The sequence below is a fragment of the Tachyglossus aculeatus genome, unplaced genomic scaffold (assembly GCF_015852505.1).
Source record: "Tachyglossus aculeatus isolate mTacAcu1 unplaced genomic scaffold, mTacAcu1.pri SUPER_34, whole genome shotgun sequence".
Lineage (NCBI taxonomy): Eukaryota > Metazoa > Chordata > Mammalia > Monotremata > Tachyglossidae > Tachyglossus > Tachyglossus aculeatus.
Window position 1 is genome coordinate 4,068,778 of NW_024044839.1, and position 26,599 is coordinate 4,095,376.

The 26,599-nt window shown below is 52.0% G+C and overlaps 1 protein-coding gene across 4 annotated transcripts in view; it reads right to left on the reverse strand.

Moving 5' to 3' along the window:
* Nucleotides 1–583: 583 nt before the first annotated feature.
* Nucleotides 584–26,599, reverse strand: part of CYTH1 (cytohesin 1) — a 92,606-nt gene continuing 66,590 nt past the window's right edge. For 3 of the 4 annotated variants that reach the window (XM_038742090.1, XM_038742092.1, XM_038742091.1), the window contains exons 2-13: nucleotides 25,955–26,037; nucleotides 20,819–20,883; nucleotides 18,488–18,554; nucleotides 17,725–17,843; nucleotides 16,345–16,425; nucleotides 14,977–15,089; nucleotides 13,339–13,487; nucleotides 12,490–12,602; nucleotides 4,968–5,046; nucleotides 3,741–3,812; nucleotides 3,200–3,354; nucleotides 584–808 (exon numbers count right to left, since the gene is read on the reverse strand). In XM_038742090.1, the coding sequence (XP_038598018.1) occupies nucleotides 730–808; nucleotides 3,200–3,354; nucleotides 3,741–3,812; nucleotides 4,968–5,046; nucleotides 12,490–12,602; nucleotides 13,339–13,487; nucleotides 14,977–15,089; nucleotides 16,345–16,425; nucleotides 17,725–17,843; nucleotides 18,488–18,554; nucleotides 20,819–20,883; nucleotides 25,955–26,037 (1,175 nt within the window). In that variant the 3' untranslated portion in view covers nucleotides 584–729. The remainder of the gene's footprint in view (nucleotides 809–3,199; nucleotides 3,355–3,740; nucleotides 3,813–4,967; nucleotides 5,047–12,489; nucleotides 12,603–13,338; nucleotides 13,488–14,976; nucleotides 15,090–16,344; nucleotides 16,426–17,724; nucleotides 17,844–18,487; nucleotides 18,555–20,818; nucleotides 20,884–25,954; nucleotides 26,038–26,599) is intronic. The other variant, XM_038742089.1, reaches the window with a different exon arrangement.

A 26,599-nucleotide genomic window follows, 5' to 3' on the forward strand; every position in this document is an offset into this window, starting at 1 on the left:
TCCAGTCCGGGCTCCCCCCGACCCACCCCCGGAGCTGTCCTGCTCAGGAGACCACCGGCCCCCAGAGATGGGTCGGTAGTTGATCGTCGCAGAAGTGTACGGGGGGTCTGGGGGGACGTGTCCAGCCCCTTCCCCTCCACCCCCCGATATAACCCTGTGTCCGTGAGACCCCTGGACTAAGACATACCTGGGCAGGACCGCCCGCAGCTCCTTTAAGATCAAAAATATATCTTTATAGTGCGTGGCTTCTCTTCTCTTCTGTCCCACCCCTCTCCTTAATATAGATTATCTATTTATACAGGGGTCTCGGGGGGTGGGGGTGGGGGGCTTTTTTCACAGGAAAATCACCGCCGAGAGGTAAACAGCTGGGGCTCCGCGCTCAGACCCGCTGAATGGCGCGGGCGGTGGGGGACACCAGTCTGCTGATGAAAGCTCTCATCCCTTTTGGCGGTGGGGGGGGAGGCCCCCCTCCCAGAAGCCCCCTTTTGGGGGGCTGCTTTTGGTCACACCCGCTTGAAAACAGTGGCCAAAGCTGAAGCGGGTGTCCAGGGGGCAGGGGGGGTGACCTGGGGGGGGGGGGGGGTGGTAGCGGAGGGTCGGGCCCAGCGACCCACCCCGTCTTCTGACCCGGGCTGGGGGAGATCGTGGGAAGGGGGCGGGTCACCCCTCCGCGGCCTTAGGTGGGGGGGAAAGGGGAGGACTGTGAGCCATCTTGGCCGGCCTAGGTGCTCAATGTCTCTTTGTGGAGGACACTTTCTTCTTTCGGGTGGCCAACATCTCGTAGAAGGGGTCCTTGCTGATGGCAGCCCTGGAGCAGAGAGGGGGAGGCGGAAGCCGTGAGCAGGAGGGAAGGAAGAAAGGATACATTTCATAGTCATTACTATTATCATTATTATTATAGTCACCTCACCCCCCCCCCCCCCCACAAGCACTTATAATAATGATGGTATTTGTTAAGCGCTTACTACGTGCAAACCACTGTTCTACGATCTGGGGGCACACAAGGTGATCAGGTTGTCCCACGTGGGGCTCACAGTCTTAATTCCCATTTTACAGATGAGGGAACTGAGGCCCGGAGAAGTGAAGTGACTCACCCAAAGTCACACAGCTGACAATTGGCGGAGCCGGAATTTGAACCCATGACCTCTGACTCCAAAGCCCGGGCTCTTTCCACTGAGCCACACTGCTTCTCTTATGCTTCTCATATGCATATTTTAAAAGTATGCATGACAAATTATGTGTTTAATAATAATAATAATGATGATGGCATTTATTGCTTTGCAAATAGTAAGCACTTAATAAATGCCATCATTATTATTATTAAGTGCTTACTATGTGCAAAGCACTGTTTTAAGCACTGGGGAGGTTACAAGGTGATCGGGTTGTCCCACAGGGGGCTCAGTTTTAATCCCCATTTTTACAGATGAGGTAACTGAGGCACAGAGGAGTGAAGTGACTTGCCCAAAGTCACACGGCTGACAAGTGGCAGAGCCGGGATTTGAACCCATTCATTCATTCATTCAATCGTATTTATTGAGCGCTTACTGTGTGCGGAGCACTGTACTAAGCGCTTGGGAAGTCCAAGTTGGCAACATATAGAGATGGTCCCTACCCAACAGCGGGCTCACAGTCCACTGACTCCAAAGCCCGGGCTCCAATTATTTCCACTGAATAATTTATTCATATTAATCTGTCTTCCCCCTCTAGACCCGAAGCTTCTCATTGACAGGGAACATGTCTGCTAATTCTGTAGCACTGGACTCTCCCAAACGCTTAGTCCAGTGCTCTGCACCTTAGTAAGCGCTCCAATACCACTGCTCGATTGTGACCTCTGGACTTTTGATAGTTGTCCCACCGTCAACCCCACAGCACTTACGTACATACCTTTTAATTAAATATTATAAATTAGGCATTTATTTATATTAATGTCTAACTTCCCCTCTAGACTGTCAGCTTGTTACGGGCAGGGAACGTGTTGTACCGGACTCTCCCAAGCGCTTAGCCCGGTGCTCTGCACATTGCAAGCGCTCAATAAATACCACTGATTGATTCCAAGGCCAGCTCGCCCACTAGCCTTAGTGTGACCTTGGGCAAGTCACACAACAACAATACACACTGCTTCGGCAGTGTGGCACAGTGGAAAGAGCATGGGCTTTGGAGTCAGGGGTCATGGGTTCAAATCCCTGCTCCGCCAACTGTCAGCTGTGTGACTTTGGGTAAGTCACTTCACTTCTCTAGGCCTCAGTTACCTCATCTGTAAAATGGGGATGAAGCCTGTGTGGGACAACCTGATGACCTTGTAACCTCCCCAGCGCTTAGAACAGTGCTTTGCACATAGTAAGCGCTTAATAAGTGCCATCATCATTATCTTCTAGACTGTGAGCCCACTGTTGGGTAGGGACCGTCTCTATATGTTGCCCACTTGGACTTCCCAAGCGCTTAGTACAGTGCTCTGCACACAGTAAGCGCTCAATAAATACGATTGATTGATTGACTGATAATAATAACAACTGTAGTACCTGCTAAGTGCTTACGACGGGCTGGGCACTGAACTAAGCGGTGGGCCTCAGTTTCCTCCTCTGTAAAATGGGGATTCAATCCTCCTCCTTCCATTTAAGACTGGGAGTCCCATGAGGGGCAGGGAGTGGGTCCAACTTGACTAGTTTTTATCTACCCCCGCACTTAGTACAGTGTCTGGCACCTAGTAAGCCTTTTAGACTGTGAGCCCACTGTTGGGTAGGGACTGTCTCTATATGTTGCCAATTTGTACTTCCCAAGCGCTTAGTACAGTGCTCTGCACATAGTAAGCGCTCAATAAATACGATTGATGATGATAGTAAGCGCTTAAATACTATTAAAAGAACCCCCCCCCCCTCCAAAACGGTTTCCGGGGGCTGGAGCAGGGGAGGGGGAGAGGGAATGAGGCGGCGGCGGGTTTCAGGGGCTGCGGCCTCCTCGGTCCCGGATATCAATCAATCAATCGATCAATCGTATTTACTGAGCGCTTACTGGGTGCAGAGCACTGTACTAAGCGCTTGGGAAGTACACGCTGGCAACATATAGAGCCAGCCCCTAACCCAACAGTGGGCTCACAGTCTAAAAGGGGGAGACAGAGAACAAAACCAAACATACTAACAAAATAAAATAAATAGAATAGATATGTACAATTAAAATAAGTAAATAGAGTAATATCACTCACTTGATGCATTTCATCCACTCTTCCTTCTCTTCGGGCGTCGGAGCGGAGATGCGGTAGACCGTGTGGTTCCCCTCGACCACCCGCCCGTCTGCTTCTGTCTTACAGGCTTTGATCACCTGGTCTTTGTTGTCGGGGATGTACAGCTCGAAGGAGTTCTGGGGAGGAACCGTTCATTGTTACCCCGGACTGTTCAGTGCTCTATTGGACTCTCCCGAGCGCTTAGTACGGTGCTTTGAGCACAGTAAGCGCTCCATAAATTGAACGAGTGAGTGAATGGGAGGAGGAAGAGATGAGCGGAGCATTCTGGAAAAGCGGTGGGGAGGAGTGGGGCAGATCACAGGTGTCGTCTCTTCCTCCGTCCACTTCACTCTTCCCCCGTCTACTTCACTCTTCCCAGGGACACCTCAAGGGGGGAAACCACGCTCTGTGGGGGGTGACCCACTCTCGACCCCAAGCCAAGCAAATGGGACCACCCGGTCCCCGGGGGAGGAGGACATCTGATCCCATCACTCCGGAGGAAAGTTACCGACGAGCCACTCACGGGTTTTTTGGAGTCTTCCACCTCCCGGATACTCAGGTTCTCCAATGGGATAATCCCCCGGGGCTCCTTATCCTGCGAGATGGAGCAACAGGAGACGGGACTTGACGGATGGGCACCCTGGCAACTCTTCTACCCCCCGACCTCCTCCCTGCTTCCCCGACGGGATCCGTCGGACCTCGATATCACCCGCCCCCTTTTGTCCCGCGTGGCGCTTAGAAGATGATCTTTGAGGGCCTACCTGCTTTACCTCAACTCCGAGCCCTCTCTTTGGTAATCATAATGGTAATAACCTTTGGTAATAATGATAACAGCATTTGTTAAGCCCATACTATGTGCCAAACGCTGAATGTACTAAGCACTAGGGTGGATACAAGCAAATCAGGCTGGGCACCATCCCTGTTCCACATGGGGCTCAGTCCTCATCCCCATTTCTTACAGGTGAGGTAACTGAGGCCCAGAGAACTGAAGCAACTCGCCCAAGGTCCCACAGCAGACGAGTGGTGTACCTGTACTTCCCAAGCGCTTAGTACAGTGCTCTGCACACAGTAAGCACTCAATAAATACGATTGATTGATTGATTGGTGGAGCCAGAATTAGAACACAGGTCCTCTGACTCCAGGTCCAGACTCTATCCATTAGGCCACGCTGCTTCTCAACCTGGTTGGCATGTGCCATTCTTATTCCGGACTCGATACCATTAAAAAAAAATCAGCTCTACCATCATTACTATTACTATTATTACTATTATTATAATTAATACTCTAGCCAGGGACCGGCGACAGTCGGTTTATATATGTTTGTACATATTTATTACTCTATTTATTTTACTTGTACATATCTATTCTATTTATTTTGTTAGTATGTTTGGTTTTGTTCTCTGTCTCCCCCTTTTAGACTGTGAGCCCACTGTTGGGTAGGGACTGTCTCTATATGTTGCCAATTTGTACTTCCCAAGCGCTTAGTACAGTGCTCTGCACATAGTAAGCGCTCAATAAATACGATTGATGATGACGATGACAGTCAGTCTCAGTCAGAGGTTTGTCAACTGATCTTCCCCAAGCTTGGCTGCCATCTTCCCTCCCCTTCCCGCTAACCAAGAGATCTCTGGTGGGCAGGGAAAGGCGAGACCCCAGGCCCAGGACGCCGGCTGTTGTCCGCATTTCCACGGGTGCCCCCCTTCCCTCGCGCCTCTCCCCTGCCGGCCCAGGGAGGCTGACGGGAGCTCACCGTCGTGTACTCGAAGTAGTAGAGGCAGTTGTCTGTCAGGATGAACCAGCGCCTTTTCCACGTCTTCACTCTGCCGCCTGTCAGGGGGAGGGGAGGCGCGGGCTTGACATGGCACGACGGGGCAGGGCGCGGAGCTCTTCTCTGGGAGGGCGCAGGGGGTGGCAGGAGGGGACGAGGGGAGGGCGAGGGCAGGGTAGCACGGGCGCTCTCGAGGCTGAGCCAAACGCACGGCCGCGTTCTCGGACACACAACGGGAGCCAAGACAAAAGCATCTTTCACAGAGGGCGGCATCTTGGGGGCACAAAGCGGAGCAAAGCGAGCCCGAATGACGTCTCCCGGGAACAGCTGGGATGGAGCCGGGAGTCCGACCGGTGGGGCGGACCGACGAGGAATCCCGGTCGGTCCGGCGAAAGGCGGCTTGGGGGAGCTGGGGCCCAAGGTGGGGGTGGTGGGGGATGCCCGGGACCCCTGGGTCTACAGAGGCAATCCCGAGCACCCTTAGGGCGAGAACGGGGCTGGGAAGAGGGGGCCTTTAACTCCTCTCATCGTCAGACACCGAGGCCGTTTCCTAAAACTGCCTGCTGGCCCTAGCTCTCCGGCCTACTTGTTTAGGGACACCAGAGTCCCTTCCCTGGGTCGGCTAGGGTGCTGGCATCCTCCACCCTCCTGAGGGAAGGACCCCCCCCCCATCTTAGCCTGGACAATGACTGACGTGTCCGCGGAGGCTCACCATCCAGGCAGGACTCTGTACGTCCTCTCTCTCCGGTGACCGGACAGGCATCCAAACTGGCTTCCGGTCACCTGGAGCCCCGCGGTTCTCCTGGAACTTCCCCCCTCGGGGGCCTGCTCCAATCTAGTGGGACCCCCATTTGGGAAGCTCCATCTCCTTTTCCCATCGTTAGCCAGCATTGACGGGGGCCAGGAGTTCTGCCCCAAGGCCTTATGAGTTTCCCTTCCTTGACCTTGACAACCTCCTCCTTCCCAGCCTGTCCCAAATTGCCCTGAAAGGGAGCCAAGACCATACAGAGCAGAGACCCACCACCACCACCACCACCGTGCAACCTCCTCCCCTCCCGCCTCCCAGAGCCCCCGAGCAGGAAGTGGGAAGGTTTTGAGAAGGAAATGGAAAATCTTTCCACCTGCCAAGACCTGCTGTGGAAAGCAGCAGCCCCAAACACATGATCTGTTGCTAAGGAAACCAAGTCCAGGTTTTTGGTTCTGGCTGGGAATTTGATCGGGAGGCGCAGGATCAGTGCCTTCTGACTGCCTCTCCTTTGGGAATTCGGCCTTCTAAAGGCCGACTGTTAGAATTTGGGGTAACACGTACCTTGACTTTATTTATATTATTGTCTGTATCCCCATCTAGACTGTAAGCTCGTTATAGGCAGGGAACGTGCCTGTTAACTCTGTTGGACTGTACTCTCCCAAATGCTTAGCAATTAAATGATATTTTTTAAAGTACTTGGCATGTGCTGGACGCCGTGTTGAGCGCTGGGGTGGTTAAAAGCGAATCAGAGTGGACACGGTTCCCGTCCCGCATGGGACTCACAGTCTTAATCCCCATTTTACAGATGAGGTCGTTGAGGCACGGAGGGAGCGAGGTCACTTGCCCGAGGTCACACAGCGGCAGACGAATGGCGGAGCTGGGATGAGAACCCAGGTCCTTCTGACTCCCAAGACCGGACTCTATCCACTAGGCCACATCTAGTTTGTTCAACCGTATTTATTGAGCGCTGAGGCACTGTATTAAGTGCTTAAGTTACTGCTATCCTGTGGGCTCTCACCTCTGAACTAGAAATGGAACCCCCCGCCCCACCAAAAAATGAGGGATTCCATTAAACTTTAGAGCAAAAAACTCTTTGGGGGCAGGGGGCATGTCCCATTTCTGTCCTACTTCCCCAAGCGCTTAGTATGTTATGCTGTGCTCAGGGGGAGTCCAATAAGCATCATTCCCGTTACTGAACCAAGTCAGAGGGTCTGGGTTCTAATCCCAGCTCTGTCCTGTGGCTTGCTGTGTGACCATGGGTGAGTCATTTAGCTTCTTTGTGCCTTAGTTCTCCTCTTCTGGAAAATGGGGATTCAAAACCCGTTCTCCCTCCTACTTTGACTGTGAGCCCCGTGAGGAACAAGAACTGGGCTCCACCTGATTATCTTTGTGCCTTAGTTCTCCTCTTCTGGAAAATGGGGATTCAAAACCCGTTCTCCCTCCTACTTTGACTGTGAGCCCCGTGAGGAACAAGAACTGGGCTCAACCTGATTATCCTGTATCGACGCTAGGGACTAGCACAGTGCTTGGCACTTAGAATGTGCAAAACAAGTACCATAATGATCATTATTGTTCTTATTATTACTACTACTAATAATAATGAAACATGGATGATAGGACAATCAAATATGGTGTGAGTAGAGACCCATCCACTTGATGGGAGACTGCTCTCTAGGTGACACCCTACATCTCACCCATAAGGGAACTTGAGCACAACAGAGCGCTCGCCCCACTAGACTGTCTAGTCCTTGAGGGCTCTCCCAAGAGCTCCCGTCCAGTGCTCCGCACATGGTGAGTGCTCAATAAATACCACTGATCGATCCACTCTGGTCTTCCCCCTGTTCATGACCGGCCTGAGGTGATGGGGAGAGACCTGGGGGTGGGGGGCTCCTTCCTGTCCATCCCGGGGCCCTTGGCGAGGGGGATATGGCGAGGGGGTAGGGGGGAACGGAGCTGCCCGCCCCAACCCAGCAGTCTGCAGAAGACAGCAGAGCCCCTCGGCCGGCCTTCTGCGGGTCCGGGGCAAATCATCATTATCAGTCGTATTTATTGAGCGCTTACTATGTGCAGAGCACTGTACTAAGCACTTGGGAAGTACAGATTGGCAACATATAGAGACAGTCCCTACCCAACATTGGGCAAATGACACCAGGAGACACCGCCCCCCACCCCAGGCCCCGGCAGGACGAGGACAGACAGAAAATGAGCAGACGGAGCACTGGGGGCACTGAGAGAGAGCACGGAGAGCACATGGGACAGTCCCTGTGGAACTCACGCGAACACCTCCCAACCCGGGCCCCCAAAGTCCTTCTTTACTTCTCCAGGGAAGAGGCAGAGCTCCCCCGGCTGTGCCCCCGCTGCCATCTTAGCTTGCCCTCGTCCCCTCTCAAATCCTGCTGCACTCCTTAAACTGAGTCCAGACTACTAACTCTACTGTCCTCTCCCAAATGCTCAGTACAGTGCTCTGCACACAGCAGACTGTTCAGTTCCTAAAGGGTGGGGATCATGTTTACGTGTCTACTCTCCTAGCCCCCGTGCTTAGTACAGTGCTCCGCACACAGGCAGTCTCTCAGCTCCAAATGGCCAGGGATCGGGTCTGCTTAGTCTAGTGTCCCCTCCCAAGTGTTCAGCACACAGTAAGTGCTCAAAAACTCCCACTGATTTGGCTCCTTCCAGCTTTGCTGCCAAAACGCTGAATGCAGAAGCCGGGGAGCGATGATTGGAAAGCGGATATGGGCCTGTTCTCCCCAGGAAGCCGGGGTGGGATGGAGGGGGGGGAGTGTCTCTGGTCTGAGTTGTACAAGTTGTACTTGTACTTCCCAAGCGCTAACTTGTACTTCCCAAGCACTTAGTACAGTGCTCTGCACACAGTAAGCGCTCAATAAATACGATTGATGATGATGATGAGTTGTCGGTGAGGAGGAGGGATGAAAGAAAGCAGGCGGCGGCGGGTGGATGGGTTCTCTCTTCACCCGGGGGGCACAAGCCCAGCTTCACTTTCTAGGCTGGCAGCTTGTTCCGGGAAGGGGATGTGTTCCACTTGTTCTAGTCCTCTGTCCTCTCCTGCGCACTTAGCCCAGTGCTCTGCACACAGCAGGCGCTTAGTAAAGACCCCCGAGTCTCCCTTGAGGCTTTGTTCCTCTAGACTGCCAGCTCGCTGTGGGCAGGAAATGTGTCTGTTATATGTTCAAGGCACTGTTCTAGGCGCTGGGGAGGTTACAAGGTGATGAGGTTGTCCCACGGTGGGGGCGCACGGACTTCGTCCCCATTTTCCCGATGAGGGAACTGAGGCCCAGAGAAGTGAAGTGACTTGCCCAAGGTCACACAGCTGGCACTTGGCGGAGCCGGGGTCGGTCAGAAGGTCGGGGGACAACCGAGGAACTCCCACCCCCGAGAGACTGTGAGCCCATCTTCTAGACTGTGAGCCCGTTGTTGGGCGGGGACCGTCTCTCTATGTTGCCAACTTGTACTTCCCAAGCGCATAGTACAGTGCTCTGCACACAGTAAGCGCTCAATAAATACGACTGACTGACTGAATGAATGTTCGCTGCACTCAGGGGGCATCCAATAAGCAACACTCCCACTATTAAACTAAATCAGAGGGCCTGGGTTCTAAGCAGCATGGCTCAGTGGAAAGAGCCCGGGCTTTGGAGTCAGAGGTCACGGGTTCAAATCCCGGCTCCGCCAATTGTCAGCTGTGTGACTTTGGGCAAGTCACTTCACTTCTCTGAGCCTCAGTGACCTCATCTGTAAAATGGGGATTAAGACTGTGAGCCCCCCGTGGGACAAACTGATCACCTTGTAACCTCCCCAGTGCTTAGAAGAGTGCTTTGCACATAGTAAGCGCTTAATAAATGCCATCATTATCATTATTATTAATCCCGGCTCTGCCTCTAACTTTCTGGGTGACCCTGGGCAAAATCACTTCACTTCCCTAGGCCTCGGTCACCTCATCTGTAAAATGGGGATTAAGACTGAGGGCCCAATATGGGACAGGGACTGTGCCCAACCTGATTAGTTTGGATCTACCCTGGCGCACAGAACGGTGCTTGACGCCAAACAGGCACTTTATAAATACCAACATTATTATTCCCGGCCCATGACGAGCTCACAGTCTGGAGGCAACTTCCTTTAGTTTTCAGTGCCTCAGTTTCCCCATGTGAAAATGGGGATTCACTCTCTGTTCCCCCTGCACTTGGATTTTCACCTTTTCACCCTCCCTCTGCCTCACAGCACTTATGTCCTCACCCCTCAGTTATTAATTTATTCATTTAACGCCTGTTGCCCCCTCTAGACCGGGAACTCCTTGTGGGCAGCGAACGTGTCTACCAACTCTGTTCTACTGGACTCTCCCAAGGGCTCAGTACAGTGCTCGGCACCCGGGAAGCACTCAATAAGTACCCCTGATGGACTGATTTCCCTCTCCAACTTTGCCGCGAGCCCCACGGGGGCCGGGGACTGCGTCTGACCTGATTATCCCGTATCAATATATTTATTTTATTTTGTTAGTATGTTTGGTTTTGTTCTCTGTCTCCCCCTTTTAGACTGTGAGCCCACTGTTGGGCAGGGACTGTCTCTATATGTTGCCAATTTGTACTTCCCAAGCGCTTAGTACAGTGCTCTGCACACAGTAAGCGCTCAATAAATACGATTGATGATGATGATGATGATCAACCCCACCCCTTAGTACAGTGCTGAGCACATAGTAAGCGCTTAAAAGCCTCCATCGTTATTATCATTTAATTCCTGGCCCCCGCCAAGGGAGATCACGGGGTGCGAGGGAGAGGACTGAACCCCTCGAGAGGAGGTTGGCGGGGGGCTTGAGTCCCTGATGTGGGATGGGAGGAAGGTCGGACCCTGGGGCTCCTTAAAAGTTGTTCAAGTTTTGACCCTTCGGCCCTGCTCCCCGTTCCCTAGGGACTGTGCGCGGTCAGTTAGAAGCGGCGTGAACACCGTCACCAGCAAATCAGAAACAAAATCAACCAAAAACCAAAGAGGAAAAGGAAAAACAAAGCAACCCAAAACCAAATCAAGAGAGAATGAAGCTGAGAAGCTGCAGCAATCACAGCGGGCCTGCAGAGAGCGAGCAAGCAGGTGGATCGGGGTTACATACCTCCTGGAATTTGGGGGCAAGGAATAGAGCCAAAATCATGGAAACATACAAACGAGGGAGAAAAGAAAATTAAAACAAAGAAATTAAACAGAGCTCCTTATTCTCATTATGCCCCGCGTCTGCCACGGTCCTGTCTGCCTGGGGAAGGAGGTGGTTGCCAAACCTTGCCGCCTTTTGGGGGGCAAGGTTTCCCCTGGCCTTCGAACCTCGGGGGAGGGCGAGAATGACTCCCGCACCCCCACACCCGGCAACGCATCCCATCGGCCCCGGAGGAAACAGAGTCCGTTATTTCGGGCCCGATTAGGTTGCCCCGTCTTTCGGAAGGGAGAGCTGCGTCCGTGCGCTACTTCCGTGCCCAAGACTTGCTGGGAATTCTGCCGTCATCTGGACCGGGAGACTTTTCGACATCCGGCCCCGGGAATTCCGGGGCCTTGGGGAAAGGGACGATCCCGGAGTTTCATTTCTGTCGGTGGGGCGGCGGGAGGCCGTGGGAGGCGGGGACGGTGGGGGGAACCACATGGCCGCTTAAACGTTAAAACTGCATGAGCTTCCAGGTGGGCGGAGGGGCATCTTCTGGCCCTGGCTGAGGGGCGACGGATCTGCAGTGGGGGTATGCGGCGGGATGCGGGGGACAGTGCCGGTTGCTGGGTCCTGCCGGTTTTACCGGAATCCCAGCCAACCCTCTCGATTTGCCGTCAGAACCCCCCAACCATGGGGCGGCCCTTTCTCCGGGACAAACCCAGATCTGAGGCGGCTGAGGCCCAAGTTCTCCGACGCAGTGTCGAGTCTGTGGGGACTAGGAAACGGCCCGAATCCTGGTCCGGCCTGGGGTTCGGGGCGGGGGACCCTCTCAGACCGGTCGTTGCGGGTCGGGGATGCTGAGAACTGAGGGGGCTCTTTAGGACGTCAGCTGACAGACGGGAGAGGAACTGTGGGTCACAGCCGGATTGGGGTCGGATGCCGATTTTGGTGGCGGTGACCTCACTGAGCCCTCATTGCCTTGGGTTCAAGAAGACGTTCGTAATAAACGGGCCGGTTTCCCCCAAATGAGCGCCCCACACCCCAAAACGTTTCCTATCCAGACAATCCTCCCCTTCCCCACCGTGTGGACCAACGTAGTCACGAGGAGGAAGCGTGGGATGGAAAGGGAAGACACTTTAAACGCTTTTTTAAATGGGACTCAGAGGATGGAAGGGGGGCTGAGCCGTGGTGCGATGGGAAAGGGGAGAAAATTCTTCTGCCGGGGGGAGACCTAGGGCGCTGCGGGGGAAGGGGGGCTGCAGGCAGGGGTCTCGGGGTCGCCATGCATGGTGCATCTGCTTGGATGGGAGGCCGGGATGCGGAAGAAAACGCTAATGCGATGGGGAGGAGGGGAGAGGCCGGAGACCTAGATAGAAGTCGGGGTGATGGGAAAGAGGGGGGTGAGGAGAGGGAACCTTCCTTGGGGCCCCTTCCTTGGGGCCCCTTCCTGGGGGTCTCTGCGGAGAGGGAGGCCCAGGAGGACGGAGAAGCCCCCGAGTGTACGTCGTTCAATAACGTAGGGGGTCAGATCCAGTGGTGAGCTTCCCGTCCCCTGCCTCTCTGTCACGGGGAGATGTCGGTGTCCCCCGCCCCCGGCCCCATCCTCGGTCCGGCCCGACTCACCGAGCTTTAGCAGCCAACCCTCCCGGTCCGGGTTGAAGAAGGTGTGGGTGAGGTCGTTCCCGTCGTCCTCCGGGATTTTGAAGGGCTCGTTTTTGATGCTCTCGTACAGGTTCTGGGGACCAAGACAGGCCGGGGCGTCATCCCAACCTCTCGCCGGAGGCGAGGAACTGTCTCCTCCAGACTGTCCACTCCCTGGACTCTCCCAACCCCGGTAAAGTGCCTGGCATATAGTAAGTGCTTAACAAATACGACAATTATTGCAGCGTGGCTCCATGGAAAGAGCACGGGCTTTGGAGTCACAGGTCATGGGTTCCAATTCTGACTCCGCCAACTGTCAGCTGTGTGACTTTGGGCAACTCACTTAACTGTGTGCCTCAGTTCCCTCATCTGTAAAACGGAGATTAAAACTGTGAGCCCCACCGTGGGACAACCTGATCACCTTGTAACCTCCCCAGTGATGATGATGATGATGATGGCATTTATTAAGCGCTTACTATGTGCAAAGCACTGTTCTAAGCGCTGGGGAGCTTACAAGGTGATCAGGTTAGAACAGTGCTTTGCACATGGTAAGCGCTTAACAAATACTATCATTATTATTATTATTATGACTACTATCTGGTAAGCACTCGATAAATACCACTCACTGCTCGTTGTGGGCAGGGAATGTGTTGGTTATACTGTTGTGCTTTCCCAAGCACTTAGTCCAGTGCTCTGCACATAGTAAGCACTCAATAAACACCACTGGTGGACTGATCAGGTGAGTGGCTGTTGTCACCCAACGTCCCCCTGTAATTCGAAATACGCGAAAGCCACCGGGGCTCTCCTCGCCCCGGTCTCCCCGGCCTCACCCTGAGGAGCTCTTCGGGGAGGTCACCCCCATCGTTGATGCCGCGGTTCATGCCCACGAACCGCTCCACCGTGGGCTTGTCCTTGACGTTGGGGTTGTGAAGGCTGGTGTTCAGCATGATGATGGCGAAGGACAGGACGTAGCAGGTATCTGCGGGGACGGGCAGGGGAGACCCGGGGCGGGGTCGAGGGCAAAGGTCACCACCTGACAGGCTGAGAAGCAGCATGGCCTAGTGGGTAGAGCCCAGGCCCGGGAATCAGGAGGACCGGGGTTCTAACCTCGGCCCCGCCACTCGTCCGCTGTGGGACCTTGGACAAGTCACTTCACTGGGCCTCAGTTCCCTCACCTGTAAAACGGGGATCAAGACTGGGAGCCCCCCCCCCCCCCCGGTGGGACAACCCTCACCTTGTAACCTCCCCAGCGCTTAGAACAGCGCTTTGCACACAGTAAGCGCTTAGTAACCCCATCTTACCTCCTTCCCTTCCCCACAGCACCTGTATATATGTATATATGGTTGTACGTATTTATTACTCTATTTATTTATTTATTTATCTTACTTGTACATTTCTATCCTATTTATTTTATTTTGTTGGTATGTTTGGTTCTGTTCTCTGTCTCTCCCTTTTAGACTGTGAGCCCACTGTTGGGTAGGGACTGTCTCTATGTGTTGCCAATTTGTACTTCCCAAGCGCTTAGTACAGTGCTCTGCACATAGTAAGCACTCAATAAATACGATTGATTGATTGATTGATTGATAAATGCCATTATTATTATTATTATTTCACTTCTCTGCCCTCAGTTTCCTCATCTGTAAAATGGAGATTAAGACTGGGAACCCCATGTGGGACAGGGACTCATTATCAACCTCATTATCATCATCATCAATCGTATTTATTGAGCGCTTACTGTGTGCAGAGCACTGGACTAAGCGCTTGGGAAGTACAAGTTGGTAACATATAGAGACAGTCCCTACCCAGCAGTGGGCTCACAGTCTAAAATGACAAAATACAAAATTACTTTGTATTTTACCCCAGCGCTTAGAACAGTGCTTGGCACATAGTAAGCGCTAACAATAAGCGCTTCATAAATACCATTAAATACCGTTTCCCCCGGCCCCGGAGCCGCCCGTAATCTTCCGACGGCAGGGCAGGAGCGGGAATGGATATAGCTCCCGGGGCCCCTTCCCTTGGGAATCCGCTCGGCAGCGTGAAGGAAGTCTACCAACTCTGTTGCGTGGTCCTCTCATGAGTGCCTAGACCACTCGTTCATTCATTCAATCGTATTTATTGAGCGCTTATTGTGTGCAGAGCACTGTACTAAGCGCTTGGGAAGTACAAGTTGGCAACACATAGAGACAGTCCCTACCCAACAACGGGCTCGCAGTCTCGAACCGGAGCAGACCAGTGCTCTGCACACAATAAGCGCTCGATAAATTTTAGACTTTTAGACTGTGAGCCCACTATTGGGTAGGGACTGTCTCTATATGTTGCCAACTTGTACTTCCCAAGCGCTTAGTACAGTGCTCTGCACACAGTAAGCGCTCAATAAATACGATTGATGATGATGATAAATACCACTGATCGATTGATGACTGGTCGAATTAGAGGGCAGGGGGAGGGAGGGGCCCGCGCCTGCTCACCGGTGGACTGGAAGACGCCATGGTTGCACTGACAGTAGCGCTGGGCGAACGCCTCCATCATCCGATCGATCTTCTGGGCCTCTCCCGGAAGGCGGAAGCTCCACAGGAACTGCCTGGAGGAGGAGGAAGAGGAGGGTGGGAGTGGGGTGAGGAGGCGGGGACAACATGAGCGCTTAGTACAGTGCTCTGCACACAGTAAGCGCTCAATAAATACGACTGATTGATTGACCCCTGACCAGGCCCTCCCCACAGGCTGAGGGGGTCCGGCTGGAATCGCTGAGCCCCCTCCGCCCCATCCCGACCCCACGACTGTCTGGCCCAGTTCCGGACGTACTAATCGGAGGGTAGAGAAGCAGTGTGGCCTAATGGATAGGGTCCGGGCCCGGGATTCAAAACCTGGGTTCTCATCCCAGCTCCGCCACTTCACCATCATCATCATCAATCGTATTTATTGAGCGCTTACTGTGTGCAGAGCACTGTACTAAGCGCTTGGGAAGTACAAGTTGGCAACATATAGAGACGGTCCCTACCCAACAGTGGGCTCACAGTCTAAAAGCTCACTTGTCTGCTGGGTGACCCTGGGCAAGTCACTTCACTTCTCTAGGGCTCAGTTCCCTAGCCTGGAAAATGGGTTACGACTGTGAGCCCTATGTGGGACAGCGACTGTGTCCAACCCCATTTGCTTAAATCCACCTCAGTGCTTGATAATAATAATAACGATAGCATTTATTAAGCGCTTACTATGTGCAAAGCACTGTTCTAAGCGCTGGGGAGGTTAACAAGGTGATCGGGTTCTCCCAAGGGGGGCTCACAGTCTTCATCCCCATTCTCCAGATGAGGGAACTGAGGCCCGGAGAATCAATCAATCGTATTTATTGAGCGCTTACTGTGTGCAGAGCACTGTACTAAGTGCTTGGGAAGTACAAGTTGGCAACATATAGAGACAGTCCCTACCCAACAGTGGGCTCACAGTCTAAAAGGAGAAGTGAAGTGACTTGCCCCAAGTCACACAGCTGATAAGTGGTGGAGCCGGGATTTGAACCCATGACCTCTGACTCCAAAGCCCGGGCTCTTTCCACTGAGCCACGCTGCTTCTCCAAGTACTGGGCCTGGTACAGAGTAAACGCTTAACAAATCCACAGTCATTATTATTATTATTAATAATAATAATAATAAATATTCAGGAGTGGAGGAACGAGAGCTCTCCGATGTTTCCCTGCTATCCCCCACTCTGGGGCAAAATCTCTCTCGCAGTCCCCCTGACCCCTTTAGGCCCCCAACCTCTTCCCTTTTAGGTTGTTTTCCACCCTGGCAGTTCGGGAAGTGTCCGGGAGGAAAGTCAAACCATTCCAGGGGTGGGTTATTTACCTTAGCGCCTGGACGAGGTTGAGGTCGGTGAATTCGTGCAGCTCCACGAAGGCGTGAAGGACTTGGATGTTAAATTCATCTCTGGTGGGGCAGAGGGAGGGGTTAGTCAAGAGGCGGAGACGGAGGTCAATAGCGAGTAGCAAGGGATGGTGGGACTGGATTCATCTGGGCTCCCTACCCATCACTTTAATCCATACTTCACACCACTGCCCGGATTGTGTGTGTCCAGAAACGCTCTGGGCAGGTTACTCCCCTCCTCAAAAATCTCCAGTGGCTACCAATCAATCTGCGCATCAGGCAGAAACTCCTCACCCTGGGCTTCAAGGCTGTCCATCCCCTCGCCCCCTCCTACCTCACCTCCCTTCTCTCCTTCTACAGCCCAGCCCGCACCCTCCACCGCTAATCTCCTCACCGTTAGGCCTCGCTCTCGCCTGTCCCGCCGTCGACCCCCGGCCCACGTCATCCCCCGGGCCTGGAATGCCCTCCCTCTGCCATATCCGCCAAGCTCGCTCTCTTCCTCCCTTCAAGGCCCTGCTGAGAGCTCACCTCCTCCAGGAGGCCTTCCCAGACTGAGCCCCTTCCTTCCTCTCCCCCTCATCCCCCTCTCCATTCCCCCCGTCTTACCTCCTTCCCTTCCCCACAGCACCTGTGTATATGTTTGTACATATTTATTACTCTCTATATTTTACTTGTACATATCTATTCTATTTATTTTATTTTGTTAATATGTTTGGCTTTGTTGTCTGTCTCCCCCTTCTAGACTGTGAGCCCACTGTTGGGTAGGGACTGTCTCTATATGTTGCCAACTTGGACTTCCCAAGCGCATAGTACAGTGCTCTGCACACAGTAAGCGCTCAATAAATACGACTGATTGACTGATTGATTGGGGCCAGGAGACCCCTTTAGCGGCTGCTGCGTCCTCCAGACACGGGAATAAACCTCCTACCTCGGTTGCTTCCGTTTCTCCTTGTGACAACACCCTTTCTAGTGACAGCCCTTGTATCCCAAACCCGCCCCTTCTCCTCAAGGGTGCCAAACTGGCCCTTCCAGTGGCCTGCTGTTAATTTCTGTCCTCTCCCGCACTGGGCCTCAACCCCGAGACCCGAGGCCTGGGGTCAGGTAATCCCGGCTCTGCTCCTGGCCTGCCGTGTGACCCTGGGCAAGTCCTTTGCCCACTCATCTGTGAATATACCATCAATCCCCCTTAGATCGAGCTCCCCTTAAGGGGAAAGGACAGTGTCCAATCTGACTGCAGTTCACTGACCCAGAGTTTTAGAGTCAGTGCTCCATAAATGCTATTCCTCTTCTTCGCTCAATAAGCGCTCAATAAATAAATAAATGCCATCATTATTATTCTTCCTATAATTACAGTTCGAATACCTCTCTCCCAGGTAGTCACCGATGGCCGTCTTGTTCAGCCCTTCCCCTTTGTACAAGAACTGTGCGATGTCTTCACACGTGTTCTTCAGGAGGTCGTTCTCGATTAAGAACTGGATGCCCTGGAACAGCCGGAGAAAAGAATCCGTTTGAGGGTTGCTAGGCAGGGAACTGAGGGATGGGGGTTGCGGGGGGAACCAGGTGACCGACCGCTCTTTGGGATTGCCAATCGGGTGCGAGAGTCAACACCTGGTAGCCCCCCTAGGAGCAGGACAACTGGGCTACTGGGTCAAGACAGTAGCCCCAAAGGGGGAGAGAAAGCCTGATTGCCCTCCTTGACGAGATGGGCACCAAACCTCGAACCCGTTGTGGATCGTTCACCCACGAATTCATCAGCGGTCCCTTCTTGGGCCTATTGATGCTTTCTAATCGCGCGGCCTTCTGGATCATTCCATAGGCTGACTGCCCCACTGGACCAAGCTCAGTCTTCCTTTTGTTTGCCGGAGCCCGTCACCTCCAAGCTGGGATTCCCCGGTCACCCGCTTCGTCCCGTTCTCCTTTACCACAGAGTGAAAGCCGCAATGGCTTTCCAGGGACATCAACCGAGAGCTGAACTTTTATCTCCAAGGGGGAAGACGTTCTGGCCTGGAATGGCCTCTGGGAAGCAGGTGGCGGCTTCCAAAATCGGGATCCTGGCACAAAGCCACCAAGGAATTCTGGGCTTGCCCAACGACTTGGCCATTTTATGAGTGTCATTTTCTCTTACCTTTTTGGGGTCCATATTGAATTTCTTCCTGCCCATAGCCACCTGCTTGTTCCTCTGCATGTTTTTCCTATAAAACAACGGGCATAACCAACTTAGTCCCCAAGTGTCTGGCTGGGGGAGAGAGTATTCCAAAACCTATCATCATCTTACGATCACAAAATCATAAAAACCTCAAGAGATGGCTTTTCACATCCCTGTCCAGACTCCTGCCTTCAGTCCCTCTGGACTGTAAGCTCGCTGTGGGCAGGGAATGAGTCCATTTATTGTTGTATTACACTCTCCCAAGCGCTTAGTACAGTGCTCTGCACACAGTAAGCGCTCAATAAATACCACTGAGTGAAAGGTAAACGAGGGACCGCTGGGAGTGGCAGATGCCTATTCTTTCTTAACGTGGCTGTCATTCATTCATTCGACTGTATTTTTTGAGTGCTTACTGTGTGCACAGCACTGTACTAAGCGCTTGGGAGAGGACAACACTTCCCTTCCCCACAGCACCTGTATATATGTATATATGTTTGTACATATTTATTACTCTATTTATTTATTTATTTTACTTGTACATATCTATTCTATTTATTTTATTTTGTTAGTATGTTTGGTTTTGCCTCCCCCTTTTAGACTGTGAGCCCACTGTTGGGTAGGGACTGTCTCTATACGTTGCCAATTTGTACTTCCCAAGCGCTTAGTCCAGTGCTCTGCACACAGTAAGCGCTCAATAAATACGATTGATGATGATGATGATGACAACACAACGATAAACAGACAGATTCCCTGCCCAGGAGATCCTGCCACCTCCCTCAGTAGCCTAATTCCTGTGTTCTACCTTTGTGACTTCAGAACAGCCCGCCCAGGGGAGATTTCACAGTCTTCTAGACTGTGAGCCCACTGTTGGGTAGGGACCGTCTCTATATGTTCCCAACTTGTCCTTCCCAAGCGCTTAGTACAGTGCTCTGCACACAGTAAGCGCTCAATAAATACGACTGAATGAATGATTTGGGGAGGAGATTTAGCCGGGAAGCAGCGGGGCTCAGTGGAAAGAGCCCGGGCTTTGGAGTCGGAGGTCATGGGTTCAAATCCCGGCTCTGCCACTTGTCAGCTGTGTGACTTTGGTTAAGTCACTTCACTTCTCTGGGCCTCAGTTCCCTCATCCGTAAAACGGGGATTAAGACTGGGAGCACCCCGTGGGACAACCCTCACCTTGTGAACTTAATATATGTAACCTTGTATATGTTGCCAACTTGTACTTCCCAAGCGCTTAGTACAGTGCTCTGCACACAGTAAGCGCTCAATAAATACGATTGATTGATTGATTGTAACCTCCCCAGCGATTAGAACAGTGCTTTGGACATAGTAAGCGCTTAATAAATACGATTGATTGATTGATTGTAACCTCCCCAGAGCTTAGAACAGTGCTTTGCACATAGTAAGCTCTTAATAAATGCCATTATTATTATTATTATTATTATTAAGGCGGGGGTCTTGAGAAGCTTGGAAGAGGGTGACCTTGTGAATGATTCTGTCCTTCATATTTGAAGACGGCTCCGGCTTAGAACAAAAGCCAGAAACCGCAGACCGCGACCGCCGGCCGCCCCGACTCACAGCGTGAGCCGTCCAGTGGGGCGTGTTGAGTCAGCCGGCCGGCAGGCCCAGCTCAGGTCTGGGGACCTCAGAGCCCTGGGTGCGAGAAGAGCGGCTCCGACACTCGCGCCGGAAAGGTCGGGGACCGGAAATCAATCAATCAATCAATCGTATTTACTGAGCACTTACTGTATGCAGAGCTAGCTCTCTTCCTCCCTTCAAGGCCCTACTGAGAGCTCACCTCCTCCAGGAGGCCTTCCCAGACTGAGCCCTTTCCTTCCTCTCCCCCTCGTCCTCCTCTCCATCCCCCCATCTTACCTCCTTCCCTTCCCCACAGCACCTGTATATATGTTTATATGTTTGTACATATTTATTTATTTATTTATTTTACTTGTACATATCTATTCTATTTATTTTATTTTGTTAGTATGTTTGGTTTTGTTCTCTGTCTCCCCCTTTTAGACTGTGAGCCCGCTGTTGGGTAGGGACCGTCTCTATATGTTGCCAACTTGGACTTCCCAAGCGCTTAGTACAGTGCTCTGCACACAGTAAGCGCTCAATAAATACGATTGATTGATCGATCAATCAGTGGTACTTAGGTGATCACTGTGTGCAGAGCACTGTTAGACTGCGAGCCCACGTGTTCTTTCCAAGTGTTTAGGGTTTCCTAGCACTTAGTACAGTGCCTGGCACATAGTAAGCGCTTAACAGACAGCGTTTTTTTCTTAAAAGGCGAGGCAGGGAGTCACTCACCGCTCTTCCGTGGACCCCAGGTTCTCAATTTCAGTCGTCACTTCCGCTATCTCATCCTTTAGCCGCTGTGATGGAGAGAAACAGCCGAGGAATTAACGCTGGGGAGGGAGGTGGGGAGGCTGCACAGAGAAGCAGTGTGGCCGAGTGGATAGATCACCAGCCTGGGTGTCAGGGGGACCTGGGTTCTAATTCTTTTAGACTGTGAGCCCGCTGTTGGGTAGGGACTGTCCCTCTATGTTGCCAATTTGTACTTCCCAAGCGCTTAGTCCAGTGCTCTGCACATAGCAAGCGCTCAATAAATATGACTGATGATGATAATTCCGGCTCTGCCACTCGGGCAGGTCACTTCGCTTCTCTGGGCCTCAGTTCCCTCATCTGTAAAATGGGGATAGAGATGGTACGACAGCAAGGCAACGGCAGAACTGGGATTAGAACTCGAGACTCAGACTCTTTCCACTAGGCCACCCTGCCTCTCCTTGTGGCCAGGAAACATGTCTACCACTTCGGTTATATTGTACTCTCCCAAACCTTAGTACAGTGCCCTACACACAGCAAATGCTCAATAACTACGACTGATTGATTGCACAGTACAGACCTCTGCACCCAGGAAGCGCTTAATAAATATTATGACTAGAGAAGAAAATAATAATAATAATAATAATGGCATTTATTAAGCACTTACTATGTGCAAAGCACTGTTCTAAGCGCTAGGGAGGTTACAAGGTGATCAGGTTGTCCCACGGGGGGCTCCCAGTCTTAATCCCCATTTTACATAGGAGGGAACTGAGGCCCAGAGAAGTGAAGTCTTCTAGACTGTGAGCCCACTGTTGGGTAGGGACTGTCTCTGTATGTTGCCAACTTGTACTTCCCAAGCACTTAGTACAGTGCTCTGCACACAGTAAGCGCTCAATAAATACGATTGATGAAGTGACTTGCCCAAAGTCACACAGCTGACAAGTAGCAGAGCCGGGATTTGAACCCATGACCTCCGACTCCAAAGCCCGGGCTCTTTCCACTGAGCCACGCTGCTTCTCTAATCGGATCTCCCGGGTTCCTTTGAGATGATAATAATGCTATGTGTTAAGCGTTTACTTTGTACCAGGCACTGTACTAAGCGCTGGGGTAGATACAAGCTATTTGGGCCAGACACAGTCCCTGTTCCATATAGGGCTCATGGTCTTAATCCCCGTTTTACAGATGAGGGAACTGAGGCCCAGAGAAGTGAAGTGATTCGCCCAGGGTCACCCAGCTGGCAAGCGGTGGAGCGGGGATTAGAACCCAGGACCTTCTTACTCCCAAGATGCAAGGGGAGCCCCACTGAGCTCAATCACACGGCTCCGGCGGGCGGGCCCAAAGACCCCCCGCCGCCGACTCTTCCCCTCACGGTCAAGAGCCAGATGTTTAAATCAATCAATCAATCAATCGTATTTATTGAGCGCTTACTGTGTGCACAGCACTGTACTAAGCGCTTGGGAAGTACAAGTTGGCAACATATAGAGACGGTCCCTCCCCAACAGCGGGTTCACAGTCTAAAAGGGGGAGACAGAGAACAAAACCAAACATACTACCAAAATAAAATAAATAGAATAGATATGTACAAGTAAAATAAGTAGAGTAATAAATATCAATCAATCAATCAATCGTATTTATTGAGCGCTTACTGTGTGCAGAGCACTGGACTAAGCGCTTGGGAAGTACAAGTTGGCAACATATAGAGACGGTCCCTCCCCAACAGCGGGCTCACAGTCTAAAAGGGGGAGACAGAGAACAAAACCAAACATACTACCAAAATAAAATAGAGTAGATATGTACAAGTAAAATAAGTAGAGTAATAAATATCAATCAATCAATCAATTGTATTTATTGAGCGCTTACTGTGTGCAGAGCACTGTACTAAGCGCTTGGGATGTACAAGTTTAAAGAGAGGCCCTCTCTGCCTCTTGTCCGCTGGCGGGGCGGGGGGTCTGGAGACTCCAGCAGAAGTCCCATCAATCAGCCATCAATCAATTTATTATTATTATTTATTATTGAGCACCAGGGCACTGGACTGAGCGGCTGGGAGAGTCCAATATAACGGGGGGCGCTCAGAGGGATGCCTGGACAGTTGGATCCGGGGGTGGGGGGTAGGGAAGGGCGCCTGATGGAAATCAGACGGCAAATATAAACAAGGCCGACTGAGCCTTCTTTGTTTGTTTCGTTTCCAGGGGAATCCGGCACTGAAGGGGATCAGGGTAGATGGATGTCTGCGATTTTTTAGCCTGGGGATCTGGAGAGGAGGAGGATGAGGGCGAGAAGGACAAGGATGAAGAGGAGGACGAGGAGGGGGAAAGGGGGAGGAGGATGAGAGGGAGGACAACGGGGCAGATGAGGACAAGGAGGACAGGGGAGGAGGAGGAGGAGAAGAGGACGAGGAGGACGACGAGGACAAGGAAGACAAAGTCAAGAAGGAGGACAAGGAGGAGACGAGGATGAAGAGGACGAGCAGGATGAGGAAAAATAAGAGGAGGAGGAGCATCACGAGGACAAGGAGGAGGACAATCAATCAATCAATCAATCAATCAATCGTATTTATTGAGCGCTTACTGTGTGCAGAGCACTGGACTAAGCGCTTGGGAAGTCCAAGTTGGCAACATCTAGAGACAGTCCCTACCCACCAGTGGGCTCACAGTCTAAAAGGGGGAGACAGAGAACAGAACCAAACATACCAACAAAATAAAATAAATAGAATAGATATGTACAAGTAAAATAAATAGAGTAATGAATATGTGCAAACAGGGGTGCCCTGGATCGATCGATCAATCAATCAATCGTATTTATTGAGCGCTTACTGTGTGCAGAGCACTGTACTAAGTGCTTGGGAAGTCCAAGTTGGCAACATATAGAAACAGTCCCTACCCACCAGTGGGCTCACAGTTTAAAAGGGGGAGACAGAGAACAAAACCAAACATACTAACAAAATAAAATAAATAGAATAGATATGTACAAGTAAAATAGAGTAATAAATATGTACAAACATATACAAAAATATACCTGTATACATATATACAGGTGCTGTGGGGAAGGGAAGGAGGTAAGATGGGGGGATGGAGAGGGGGGCGAGGGGGAGAGGAAGGAAGGGGCTCAGTCTGGGAAGGCCTCCTGGAGGAGGGGAGCTCTCAGTAGGGCCTTGAAGGGAGCAGGGGCAGGAGCAATGAGCAGGAGGATGAGAAGGACAAGGAAGAAAGAGAAGGATGATGAAGAGGAGGAGGAGGGCAAGGAGGATGAAGAGGGGGAGGAGGAAGGGGAGGAGGAGGGACAGGTGACCCCGGCTATAGGGTGCCTGGTCGGGGGGGGGGGGGTGACCTTACTAAACAAGGGCGGGCCAAACTGTAAACTGGAGCCGATCTCGTTGCCTGTTTTTTTGTTGTCCTGATGGAATTTTGGAAGTTGGAGGGCTAATCTGGAGACAGGGAAAAGGCCACCCAGAGGCCCCCCCTGAGCTCCTCTGCTGCTCCCCCAGGAAGGAAGAGGCCCAGAGGTTAACAATATCACCCCTTAATCCTTTTAGTTCATGCCCGCCATATGGCAATAATTAGACTCTCTGGTACCTTAATCACAGACATGATAAACGATTTACAGGGGACACTGCATCCCGGACAAGATCTCTGGCCTTCCACTCTCCCTGCCACCCTTGGCTTCCAGCAAGGTTGAACAACCTTCCAAAAAGCAGGATCGCTGGGAGGACTGAGGGCAGCTGGGAAAGACCAAGGGGACTCCCAGCTGGATTTCTGGGAGCATCGGAGGCCGCTGGGAAACATCGGGGAGACACTCGGCGGAATTTCTGGGAGGACTGGGGGCTGCTAGGAAAGACCAAGGGAACTAAGAGCGAGATTCCTGGGAGGACTGGGGTTTCTGGGAGAGACCAGGAGGACCCTCAGCAGGACCTCTGAGAGGGCTGGGGGATCTTGGGAAAGACCAAGGGGATTCACAGCAGGATTTCCGGGAGGACGGGGGGCTTCTGGCAAAGACCAGGAGGATTCAAAGCAGGACCTCTGAGAGGACTGGGGGATCCTGGGAAAGACCTTGTACTTATACTTCCCAAGCGCTTAGTACAGTGCTCTGCACACAGTAAGCACTCAATAAATATGATTGATTGATTGATTGATTGATTGACCAAGGAGGCTCACGGCAAGATTTCTGGGAGGACTGAGGGCTGCTAGGAAAGACCAGAGCAGAACCTCTGGGATGATGAGCCCGCTGTTGGGTAGGGACCGTCTCTATATGTTGCCAACTTGGACTTCCCAAGCGCTTAGTACAGTGCTCGGCACACAGTAAGCGCTCAATAAATACGATTGAATGAATGAATGAATGATTGGGGGCTGTTAGGAGAAACCAGGGGACTCAAAGCAGGACATCTAGGAAGACTGGGGGCTATCGGGAAAGACCAAGGGGACTCAAGGCAGGACCCGGGGGAAGATGAGGGGACTCAAGGCAGGACCTCTAGAAGGTCTGGGGGCTGCTGGGAAAGATCAAGTGAACCCATTATTGGGTAGGGACCGTCTCTATACGTTGCCAACTTGTACTTCCCAAGCGCTTACTATAGTGCTCTGCACCCAGTAAGCGCTCAATAAATACGACAATGAATGAATGAACGAATCAATCAATCAAGGGGACTCACAGCATCATCATCATCATCAATTGTATTTATTGAGCACTCACTGTGTGCACAGCACTGTACTAAGCGCTTGGGAAGTCCAAGTTGGCAACATCTAGAGACAGTCCCTACCCAACAGTGGGCTCACAGTCTAAAAGGGGGAGACAGAGAACAAAACCAAAAACATACTAACAAAATAAAATAAAATAAAATAAAATAAACAGCAGGATCTCTAGGAGGACTGGGGGCTTCCGGGAAAGACTGAGGGGACACCCAGCAGGATCTTTAGGAGGACTGGGAATTACTGGGAAAGACCAAGGGGGCTCATAACGGGATCTCAAGAAGGACAGGGAGGAGGCTGGGAAAGACCACAGGGACTCAAAGCAGGACTCCTGGGAAGACTGAGGGCTGCTGGAAAAGACCGGGGGACTCAACGCAGGACTTTGGGGGGAGCGGGAAGGGGCTCCCGGTGGAGGTCAAGCCCCGGGATTCTCCCTACCCACCTGTATGTCGGCCAGCAGTTCCTGCTTCCGCCGGCGGATGTTCTCGAGTTCCTGGCGCTCCTCGGGAGTCAGGTCGTTGGGAACTGCAACGGAAAGGCCGCGTTAACTCACATCGTGTCTCTAGCGGAAAACCGAACCGGGAAGTCGGGGAAGAGGGGATCAGGGTTGGGTGCGGAGGTGACTATGGGAAGTGCTCTCCCGAGGTACTTCCAGAAAAACAGAATGCCACCGCTACAGCCCAGGAGGGAATAATAATAATAATAATGATACTTGTTAAGCTCATAATGATAACAGTAATGGTATTTGTTAAGTGCTTACTATATTCCAAGCACTGGGGTAGATCCACGATAATCATGTTGGACACAGTCCCTTTCCCACCGTCTTATCCCCATTTTCCAGATGAGGGAACTGAGCCCCAGGGAAGAGAAGTGACCTTTCACCCAACAGACAGGTGGCAGAGAGAATAATAATGATGGCATTCATTAAGCGCTTACTATGTGCAAAGCACTGTTCTAAGTGCTGGGGAGGCTACACGGTAATCAAGTTGTCCCACGGCGGGGCTCACAGTCTTAATCCTCATTTTACAGATGAGGGAACTGAGGCCCGGAGAAATTAAATGACTTGCCCAAGGTCACCCAGCTGACA